This window comes from Equus asinus, chromosome 1, assembly GCF_041296235.1.
Source record: "Equus asinus isolate D_3611 breed Donkey chromosome 1, EquAss-T2T_v2, whole genome shotgun sequence".
Lineage (NCBI taxonomy): Eukaryota > Metazoa > Chordata > Mammalia > Perissodactyla > Equidae > Equus > Equus asinus.
The window spans coordinates 182,103,240-182,115,286 of NC_091790.1; the positions used below are offsets into that span (position 1 = coordinate 182,103,240).

The 12,047-nt window shown below is 39.1% G+C and overlaps 1 protein-coding gene across 2 annotated transcripts in view; it reads right to left on the minus strand.

Annotated features, from left to right (window-relative positions):
• GRM8 (glutamate metabotropic receptor 8) overlaps positions 1-12,047 on the minus strand; it is a 720,262-nt gene that overhangs the window by 580,932 nt on the left and 127,283 nt on the right. For both annotated transcript variants that reach the window (XM_044755640.2, XM_044755579.2), the window contains exon 3: positions 4,946-5,162. In XM_044755640.2, the coding sequence (XP_044611575.1) occupies positions 4,946-5,162 (217 nt within the window). The remainder of the gene's footprint in view (positions 1-4,945; positions 5,163-12,047) is intronic.

The window sequence follows — 12,047 nt, forward strand, 5'->3', positions numbered from 1 at the left end:
ATTTCAGATTTCTAGCCTCCAGAACAGTTAGATAATAAATTTCTGTTGTTTTAAGTCACCCAGTTTGTGGTATTTTGTTATGGCAGCCTTAGGGAACTAGGACACCCCCTCTCAACGTCACTCCTTTGAGTCTCTGCCACTTTACCACATACATTCAGTCATGCCATCTGACAAAAGTTCCTGTTTTCCTGGGCCGGCCCAGTGGCACAATGGTTAAGTTCGCACGTTCCACTTCGGCGGCCCAGGGTTCGCCGGTTCGGATCCCAGGTGCAGACCTATGCACCACTTGTCAATCCATGCTGTGGCAGGCATCCCACATATAAAGTAGAGGAAGATGGGCATGGATGTTAGCTCAAGACCAGTCCTCCTCAGCAAAAAAAAAAAAAAAAAAAAGAGGTGGTTTGGTGACAGATGTTAGCTCAGGGCTAATCTTCCTCAAAAAAAAAAAAAAGAGTTCCTGTTTTCTTATGAAAATCTGCTCAATACCCCTGAATGTTTCCTCAAGAACTCCTACCATCTCCCATCATGGAAATCTTCTTCAAAGGAGACTGAGAGTTCTCCCACAGCCGCAAATCCATCAAGAAAAGAGAACTCTCTGCCATACTCTTGGCTTTCCATTGTTAAGTCTAGGCTATACTTTTTTCTTTTAATTTATACTAATTTTATTTTTTCCCAACTTTACTGAGGTATAACTGACAAATAAAAATTGTACATATTTAAGGCATACATCATGATGTTTTTCTATGTGTATGCATGTGGAATGATTACCACAATCAAGCTAATTAACATATCCATCACCTCATATAGTTACTATTTGTGTGTGTGTGGTGAGATCACTTAAGATAGCTCTCTTAGCAAATTTCAGGCATACAGTACAGTATTATTAACTATAGAAACCATTCTGTACATTAGCTTTCCACAACTTATTCATCCTGTGTTACTAAAAGTTTGTACCATTTGGCCAATATTTCTCCATTTCTCTTACCCCTCTCCCTGTGCAATCACTATTCTACTCTCTGCTTTTATGAGTTCAAATTTATTAGATTCCACATATAAGTGAGATCATGCAGTGTCTGTCTTTCTGTGTCTGACTTATTTCACTTAGCTTAATGTCTCCAGGTTCATCCATGTTGTCATAAATAGCTAGATTTCATTTTTTAAGGCTGAATAATATTCCATTGTATATGTATTTTCTTTATCCATTCATCCATTAACGGACACTTAGGTTGTTTCCATATCTTGGCTATTGGGAATAATGCTGCAATGAACATGAAAGTACAGCTATCTCTTCAAGACACTGATCTCATTTTCTTTGGATATATACCCAGAAGTACAATTGCTGAATCATATGATGGCACTATTTTTAATGCTTGAGGCATCTCCATATTAATTTCCATAATGACTGTACCAATTTACACTCCTACCAATAGTGTACAAGAGTTCCCTTTTCTCCACAGTCTCACCTACACTTCTTATCCTATAACTTTATATATAGCTTCTCCCTAAGAGTTTATCCTCAGCCCCCTTCAATTCTCACTCTATATGTTCCACCTCAGCAACTACCTTTCCCACTTCAATTATCAATATTGTGAGAATGAGCTTCAGATCTACATCTCAGTTCCTGCCTTGGCTCTAGACAAATGTTCTTTGCTGCTCTTCTCCATAAACATATGTATTGGCACCTACAGTTTATTGTGTTTCTAACCAAACCATACTTCCCATTCCAAACCAACCTTTCCATTTTACTGTCTCTTTTCTATTCCTGGCACTTGCATTCTCCCAATTGCCCAGGTTCAGAATTTCAAGTTCAACTTTGATTTTTTCTTACCTTCAAGCTATACTTCCAATCAGTTGCTAAGTTCCATAGCCCCCAGCTCACAAACATCTCTCAAGTCTATTCCCTCTTCCATTTCTATTATCACTGCCCTATATCAGGCCAAGACTGATACTGCAATGGCCTCTCCACTGGTATCCCCCTCTTATGCTTCTCATTAGTACAATTTTAAGTACACATCTTGATAGATCGCTTTCTCCTCAGCAGCTTCCTCTATTGTCCAGCAAATGAAGCATATGAGGTGAAATACTCAACTACATGTCCATGTCAAGCCTTCCAATTTTGTCTCCCATTCCTTACTTCACAAATTATTCCCCAAATTGTGCTATTTGCTGAACTCAAATATGTTTTGTGCCTTCTCCAATAAAAATCCTATAGCCAAGGATGCCTTGAGCTGATAACATAACAGCTAGGATATAGAGGAGCTATTTGTCATTATTTTATCAAATAACTCCTATTCCTCTCTCCCTCAGAAGGATCTTCACTGGAGAAGAGCCATGACTGACGTCTATGTTTATGATCATCACTCACTCATAAACTTCATTCTCAAGACTCACGAAGGACACTTCCCCAAGTCTCAGATTTTGTTAAAATGAAAAACGTTCTAATCAAACTGCACAAGCAATTTATCATTTCACTATCATTCCATTATGATCTGTTTGAATTACTCAGAGATAAAACACAGGAAGCCTCACTTTACACTGAAATTTCTTAGCAATCAACGTTGCTAAAGAGAGAAATTCAGAACAGAGTACAGGAAAATTTACAAGAGTGGGAAAATATATAACTTTATTAATAGGCAGACACTTCAGAAAATGAATTTATATATCTCCTTCTAAGTCAAGATACTAAGATTTCTAAAAACACACTACTAATACGGTGACAGAGATGTCATCACTGTTGGAGCAAGAGGAGCAAATGTTACAGAACTAATGAATTTTCATTAGAGTCATCAGATCATTTCAGAATGGGTTAAGTTGCTACCACCGCCATTCCCATTAATATCATTGTCATGTAAAAGGTTTAATTTTCAGCTATTTTTGTTCTAGATAAAATCTTTGTCATTAAAATGAGGGATGATTTTGATATTTAATATATTCCATGGCATACTCTAGTGTGGTACTAATTTGGCCTTTTCAGCATTCTGCATATTAATTGACAAGCCATCCCTCCTCTGTTCCCCCAGATAAGTGAGAACGGAAATAGAATGGACAGCCAATCAAGTCACAGAATACTGAAAGGATCAACACAGAAGAAATGTGTTACTCTAATCAGGAGCATACAAAATGCACTAAAATTATTTTCTCCCATACCAATGACTAAGATAGAAACAGGAATAACGAACGACACCATCTGAATGCTTTTCTGTGATGGTATTATCAAAGTATAGCAATGCTCCCTAAAAAAGTAAAAACTAAGTACTTCTTATTTTAGTCAAAAGAATAAAACTGCGATCTCAGTTAACTTTTAGAAGTGTATTTTATCAGATTCTGCAGCAATTGGCAAATTATGTCCTGTATTGAATTTTTCATAATAATCTGTTCCATACACACAAAATGTGTCCTGTAGTTGAAGAATGTACAGGACACTGTAGAAAACTTATCATTTTGATACATACTCAGTTTCCTTCTCTTGTTGAATTATCACTCTGGTGAGAACTGACATCAGCTGCTTAAACAATGCATTAACCCTGCTTCCAAAGGCTATTGTTTTCATTTGAGTGGGCATTTCCTCTAAGAATAATCTTGGCATTCTTATCCAAGAAGATAACATAATTTGTCATCATTTAAAATTTAATTGAATGTTTTGAATTATTTATATAGCAATAATGATATCATTTAGAATTCCAAAGAGCAAAGATTATGGCATTATGGACACTTACAACAGGTGTGAATAGCTGGCCAATTAAATCAATTAACCCCATCTGTCCAACAGGACCAGGCCTTTTCTACATTTTCTGCAAGAGCACAGCACCAGAACAAACGTTAAACATAATAAGTAACGTGTATAATAAATTTCCATGCCCTATTATGTGTGGAAGAACAGATCCCAGGCATCCACAAGTCATTGAAGAGAAAATCTTATCCCAATAATTTTAGACTCTTTGTCCTTGCTAATTACGGATAAGAGCAAATCACTCCCATGATCTTTTCCTGAGTGGAAGCCTCCAAGAAAGGCAATAAATTATCAAGATGATTTCTTCCTTCAAGTTCAAAATTACTCAAAAATAGCCAATGGGCACTTTAATTTTTCCATAAAATGTTGTTATTACTCTTATAGAAAAAAATGTAAATTTTATTCAGTAATTTTTAATGAGAATAATAATATTTGTTAAGTTAACAGTAAGATGTCTCCTTTCATCCACAAAGGTATACCGTTGACTAATCAGCAATAAGATTTGTGCTCTAAGTTGTTTTTTGTTTGGCTCTATTTTTCCCAAGAAGTGGGATGGATTTACAACTTCATGACTAAACATACACGTGTCAAATGCCTACGGAGATTTGGACAAGCACCCTGAAAAACGCCTGGGATGGAGCTCACGAGCACTTTGTTCTAACCAACTTTTTACATCTTGCCCTTCATCCCACTGTTAGCTTCAGGGTTTAAGGTAAGAATGAAAATGCAAAAAGTCACATATGACAATAAGAATATCACTTAAGTATAGTTTGGGGGCTACTTCAGTATTGTTTTAAGATGATTACCAGTCTTAATCCCTCTAGTGTTGGATGTTAAATTCCACAGCCTTTTTTTAAAATTTAATGACTTGCTAATGTAAACTTTCATCTAGAACAATCAAACAGTATGTCATTTATTCAAATTTACAGTGGCTCCAATGTGCCAGCAAACTCCCTCGTCAAAACAGACAATTTTAAAAAATGTTTGCCTGAGTCAGGAGCTCTATTTCCTAAATTAGCACCAAAGTGTCACCTTGATAGACCATGAACAACAAAATCATTTATAACAAACCCAGCTTCCCCTAGAGTGGACAGCCTAGGTCATGCATCTATAGGAGCTCTAATTATTCCATACAGATCAGAGGGCGCTTGGAGATGCTCAGACTTCTGCAACCTGTCGCCTCCAAATACAATCATCAGATAAATAGATGCTTACCAATCTCCCTTGAGATCTGAGTGAAGGCCTCCACACCACTCTCTCCATAGTTGCCCTCAGAAGCCAGTGTCGACACATAATTCCACCCCAGTGCTGTCACAATGTCCACCATGGCTTGAGCTTGGTAGGAGTCAGGCGGGACCACCCGAGAGAAGAAGTCATACCTGGTGTTATCACTTAGCTCTGGGGCTGTGGATGCATAGCTGATTTGAGGTATCTGTAAAACAAATGGCACGTCATTTCAACCCATGAGGAATCTTGTCGAGTGATGAACTGTCACAAGACACTAAACAGCCAAAGCTATACCAGAAACCTAGACGTAGCAGCCCGAAGCCAAAATGTGGTTATATGACCACCAATTTAATTAGAAACTATTTTATAATGGTCTGTGGGCTGACCTTCTTTCAAAGCACATTTCTAAACAGCAATAAAGAATTTAGTTTTGCTTCAGGTTCCATTGTTTCTGAAGCCACAGCAAAACGTTTGTGCTTCTTGTTGTTGTTGCTTTTTTATTCTGTACATGATTACTTCTGGTACAGAAATGAAGGTATCACATTTACAGACATCAGAAAAGGTCACCTCTGAAATTGTCTTTGGCTTTAGGACATAAAGGCTACACAATGACAGACAATTCAATGTGAGTTTTTTTACACAATACTATTTCAATCTTAAGGTTTTATTTTTGGTAAATTATTTTAAATATATAGTTTTTCAAGTCTAGATATAATCATTGAGTACCACAAGATTTAGGAATAGTCAACCACATATTTTCTAATAAAAACATCTTTCTAGCCAGCCCCCCAAAAAAGTCACAAAACAGGAATCCATACTGTAATTTCTTTAAGAAAAGAGACGATTTTCTAAGATAAACATGGTGAATTGCCAGAAGACTGTCAAAACTAGGAATCCTATGTTGTTTCTCCTAAATAAATTCAAACTGAGTTACAAATTAACTACATGCCACAAATCTCCTCCTAAAAATTTTTTCAAATATAATATTCACTCGTCTATCCTCTTACTCTAGCAGTGAAAAGTGCCAAGAAAGAAGAACAGAAGGATGCTAAAGAAGTGCAGCAGAGGGACATACAGGCTAGACGGGAACACAGAAGATGCAGGAAATCTGGCATACAAGGCAGGAAAGAACATTTCAGCCTCAAGAAACTGCACGTCCAAAGGTATAGGGTCAAGAAAGGGCCCGGTAGATCCAGGAATTGCAGCATTTCACATGGCAGGAATGCAGGATACCAAGGGAGGAATGACAGGAAATAAGACCGCAGAGCTAGAGAGATGATGAAGGGCTAGTCAGGTATGACTAGGACTGTGGAGTTTATCACAAAGGGCATGGGGAAGAACCAAATGATTGTAACCAAGGGAGTGGTATAATTGGATTTTTGTTTTAGAAAGATCACATTGGCAGCAGTGGGAAGAACAGCGACCCTCAAATTTCAGTGCGCATATAGGTAGCACTATTCCCGAAGATTCTGCCTCAGTATGTCTAGAGGTCTGGTAATCTGCATTTTAATATGCCCTCCAGAAGAATCTGATGCAGGTGGACCCACACGATGCTTAGAGATACATTAAATTAAAGGGAAGCCATACTAGATGCAGAACAACCAGTCAGAAAACCACTATAGAAATCTAAGTCAGAAAATATGAACTAAGGTAGTGGCAGGAGGAAAAAGAAAGGGTGTAGAACTTGTAAGTATCTAAAAGATAGGGAATGCTGTAGGTGATGAGGAGAAATGTGGAATGACTCTCAGTTCTCTAGCTCTGGTAACTGGGTAGACGATGTTTGCTGTTTACCCAGATAGAAGATCAAGAGAAGATTGCACAGACAAAAACAAGGAATTTAACTTTTGATTTGCTTCTTTTGAGGTTCCTGCGAGATGAATGAAGGCAACTAAAAAGAGGGCAATAATATTGGGGGATCTGGAGTGTAAGAGAGTCTTCAGGACTGGAGATAAAGAACGGTGAGGGCATAATGGAGGCAGTAGTTCAAGCCACAGAGGCATGTGATCACCCAAAGAAACTATGAAAGAAGGGCAATTTGGGAAGGTGATCTATGCAGCTATGTATCTCAGCACTCCTCTGCTGCCACGCTACAATGTGAGTGAACGTTCAGAAGTCAAAATGACTCCAAGATGCCCTAACTCAGGTTGCTTGATTGAAGATGCAGGTTTGACTCGTACGTAAAACAATTAACTTTGCTCTCCATCAGATCCTACAGCTAATGCCACTGCTCTAACGTCAAAAAGGTTGCAGTTCCACCTTCCCACTCAGGGCTGTAAACCCTGGAATCTAACCATGGCCCACTACCCTCTGGCCAACTGATTCCCAATACACATAGATATTTTATGTTTTTTTTTAATTTTAACACTTCATTTGTGATATCTCTCCTCACCAATTTTAGTTGAAAATAGAATTGGATAAGTTTGCTTGGGGGGATTGTTTGGGCAGCTGCCAATTTTTTTAATTTAGATATAATTGACATACAATATTACATTAGTTCCGGGTGTACAATACAATGATTCAATATCCATATATATTGCAAAGTGATCACAGTAAGTCCAGTCAACATCCATCACTATTACAAAATTTCTTTTCTTGTAATGAAAACTTTCAAGATCTACCCTCCTGGCAACTTTCAAACATACCACACAGTAGTATCAACTATAGTCCCCATGCTGTACATTACACCCCCATGACTTATTTATTTTATAGCTGGGAGTCTGTACGTTTAACCCCTCCTCCCATTTCACCGACCCAATCCCCATGCCTCTGGTAAACCACCAATCTGTTCTCTGTATCCCTGAACTTGGTTTTTTGTTTGTATGTTTGTTCTGTGGGTTTTTTTTTTTTTTAGATTCCACATATAAGTGAGATCATATCAATTTTGTCTTTCTCTGTCTGACTTATTTCATTTAGCATAATGCCCTCAAGTTCCATCCATGTTGTCACAAATGGCAAGATTTCCTTCTTTTTACAGCTTAGTAATATTTCATTACATTATATGGCCGTACAATATTTCATTTTGACCTCTGTATATGTACATGTGTACATACATACGTATAAATAGAGACAGACAAACAGACACACCACATTGTCACACACACCACATTTTCTTTATCTATTTATCCATCCATGGATACTTAAGTTGCTTCCATATTTTGGTTATTGTAAATAATGCTGCATTGAACATGGGGGTGCACATATCTTTTTGAGTTAGTGTTTTCCACATGGAGATTTTGACTCTCCTCTTGACATCTTCGAAAAGCTATCAAAATCTAGATAGTCTTTCTTAGGTCTAGAGAGTCCTATTCCATATTGGTGGCCAATGAAGTGACACTGAACTTCCTAAGATATAAAAGCTTCAGTTACCTAGGGAACAGAAGTAGAACAATTTGCTTGGAGCTCTCCAGGGTGCTGTAGAATCTATTTAGCCTCTGTGTAACCTGTATCTATTTATATTGTCTATAACAATGATTTAACCCCAAATTCTTCCTGGTCCTGTTCTCCTAGTGGGACCATGTTAACTTGCTTCTTAAAATTGTGGGATCATGAAAGCCAGTCTGACTTGCCTCCTTCCTGCCCATTTGCTTACTCTGCCAGATACACTGGCCCTATCTTGGCAGACTATTCCTTTGACTAGGCTTTGTGCCTTGGTAATACATGACTACTCAGCAAGGACACCCCCCCAAACCTCAAACCACATTCCAAACCTTGGCCTTTTTCACCATTATTGCTTGCTTCTAGAGGACCTGGCAGAGAGACAATGGATGACTCAGTGAGATCTATCCCTTACTACATAAAACTTTCCCAAAGATCAAGACCATGTCCATTTCTATGTTCTAATGAAAGAGATTCAACAGCCTGACCTTCACTTTGGAAGGAATTCTGTGCATGTGTGAGTGTGGTGTGTGTGTGTGCGTAGGAGGGAATAGGGAAGCATTCTATAGTGAATTCTATAGCACTATACCATTACCCTGTCCTATTTGGATATATAATAATCCTCCCACTTCCTCAGGTACTCAGAGTCCAGCAGTAAAATGCCTTATACAACCCCCACCCTGTCTATAATAATGAGCCATCGCTTTCTAAAAATGAGCACAAAGTGTGAAAATTTAGTGTTTGAAACCAAAACTAATTATCTCAAATTACTACCTTCAGTCAGTCACTTTCAGGGCTGTTTAATTAGCAGTCAGCATCATGTTTAGGATTAATTAAACAGGTGTAAAGGGTATATAAAATAAAAGTGCAGATATAAAATGGTTGTTTGAATAATTAGGTAAAAGACTTTCTCCCCAAAGTCTTGAAGAATTTTCTCTTTGCAGATCAACGTGCAGAAAAGTAATGTGAGAGTAAATGTTTGCATTTTCATTTGTTGAATTTTTGCTATGTTGCAGTCCACAATAATAGACACCAGGGTATACTGATCGCATTTCAAGACAACTTTTCACGTTGTCATGAAGTCAGGTCTCACTTTTACTTTATTGTGGTCAACCACTAAGCATTGGCTCATTAGGCATTTTAATTTCTGTGCCAGCATCCTCAATATCTCCACTACCCTCAAATGAAATCCTACTGGCAATTGAAGTAGGACTTTTTTTAAAACCTCGGATGTTTCTCTTTTTTTCCCTACGCTAAATCCATCCTAACTCATCCCTTCACCCTGGAGGTTCCATCTACCAGAAACAATAACAACAGTTGAAAAGGTAGTGAGTAGGGGATAGAAGAAGAGAGAGAAAAGAAGAAGAATGTACCAAGAAAAGAAGGTGTTAGGGAAAGCATTCTGCATCAGCTCATCCTTTGTAAGAAGTAGCATCCTTTACAAGCCTCTGTGAACTCCCACTTGCCCATTCAAAGGATAATATCCAAACTCTTTGGTCTAGTTCACAAAGCTCTCATATCAGACTCTGTCCCATCCTTTTTCCCAACCTCCTGTCTTCCCTGTCACACGCTGACAGCAGCTGCACCCCTGCCCACGCTGTTCCCTGTGTAGCAAGACTCTTTCTGCTCTCCTCTGCCTGGTGATCTTCTGCACAAATTCAATATCCAGCTCAAAAGTCACCTCCTACCTGGGAAGCTTTCATTAACTCTCTCCGGCAGAGCTGTCTTTTGCTGCTTCTTGCTCCCATGGCCTCCATCATGTGATATTAGAACCACAACTGTGTGCTGGGTACGATCCTCTCAGGGACAAAGTCTCTGTTGATTTATCTGGTATCCCCAGGAGCTGACAGAGCAAGTGCTCAATGAATGTTCAGAGGCAAGTAATTAATCAAACTGGGGCAAGAATTTTGATACAGCTTCTTCCCCCATGGCCTCCTATTCTGCATTCCAGCAAAACATTGTGCAGGCTATTCTCAGTTTGTCCCTCTCAATCCTTCTTTGTCCTGCTCTATGTCCTAGGAGGCCACTCTATGACTTTAGCACCTGGGAACCTCGCCTCAGCTTTCAGTTGAGTTTGGCCAGTGGGAGACACCAACAGGAGATGGGAGAGCAGGAAGAGACAGAAGTCAGAGTGTTAGTTTCCCCATCTCCTTTCCCACTCACTCAGTGTTTGCATCTAAGCGCTCATCCATAGCTTAAGCCCTTGCCAGGTTCTAGTGACCACTCTCTACCTATCCCTTCAGGTCTTGCCACTGTTGCTAGTTCCTGAGTACTTTCCCACCCTGTGTTCATTTCTTTCAATGCACCCACACGTTATAAATAGTCCTATTGTTAACCTCTCTCCCATGACCCCTTAAGTGTGCCAGAAGCCTGACTAACACACCCACTCCTCCAGGTCTCTGTGGAAGGGACATTCACTGCTGTGCTTCCCTACCCTCAGCCCTATCCTAACCTCTTAGCCCTTCTCCATCCATTTTCCCTTCCAGCCTTCTCGACCATTGTCCTTACATGACTTCTTCCTTTCCTTTTTCTTTGAGTGCCTTAAGGCATCAAACTGCATAACTTGAAAACACCTGTCATTCTGCTTGTTTTCATTTCTTATTTTCCTTGTGCTGAGGTTTCACAAGAATATCATGTGCGCCTAAAATAACGCCATATTTCCATTACCCAAAATAAAGCACATTTGAGGCAATTAATTGCACAACTCAAGATGCTCATCCCCATACCTACCTTAGAAAATTGCTTTAGCTTCCACTTTTCTGATAATTGGTTTAGTTAAGGAAAAAACTCTTCTTCTTCTCCCAGTACCTTTACACTCCAGTCCACAGAAGAAGAGATTCCTATCCCCAATCTCACCCCTCTTAGAGAGTTCCAGAATGCATACTTCCTACCTAGATCTCTATCTTTACTTATTCTCCCCGAAGGAGACAGGACACTGAACAGAGGTCAAAGTTCTACATTTCTCAGGCAAGACTGGCTAACAGGCTCTGTCTTTGTTCTCTGACCTCTTGCCCTCACACATCCCAGGCTTCTTTTCTCTGTGTCTAAGATCAGGCAGGATCTCCCTTCTTTAGGAGAAAGCCCACCCCTCTTCTCCATATTCCACTGACAGCCAGGTGTGTGAGAGAGGCATGAAGCTCACAGCACTGGCTGAGTAGGTGCACTTAAGGCTTCTGTGCAGGCAGAAGCAAGTCCCAGGTTGAGATGTGGTGTGGGAGTAGGAGGCATCATTTTGGCCTCAAGTCCATGCTGAATTCTTTCCAATCCAGTTCTTAACAGACAGCCATGTGTCTAGCCAGTTATTTGGTGTTTTCTCAGCTGTTTATAAAACTAATTACTTGATCCACATTTAGCTACTTATTCCGCAAATCTTGGACTTACATACTGTAACAGATTCTAAAAGTTTAACTTAGATCTCAAGGAGGCAAAAATTCTATTTCAAAAGAAATTCATGTACAGTTTCTTGGATATTTTGATAAATATATATATACTTCTTTTTAAACAGAAGTTAGCAGAAATTATTCTCCCTACTGTCTGTTCTTTACTTCTTCTAGATAGAATCCCAGATTCTTACCTAGGAATTGGCTACTCAAAAGAAAACTACATTTCCCAGCCTTCTTTGCAGCTATGATCATTAGCATAGTGGTGAGTGTAACTTTTGAAAAGTGTCCTTAAAAGGAGAGGACACATCTTTCTCAGGCCCCTCCCTCTTCCC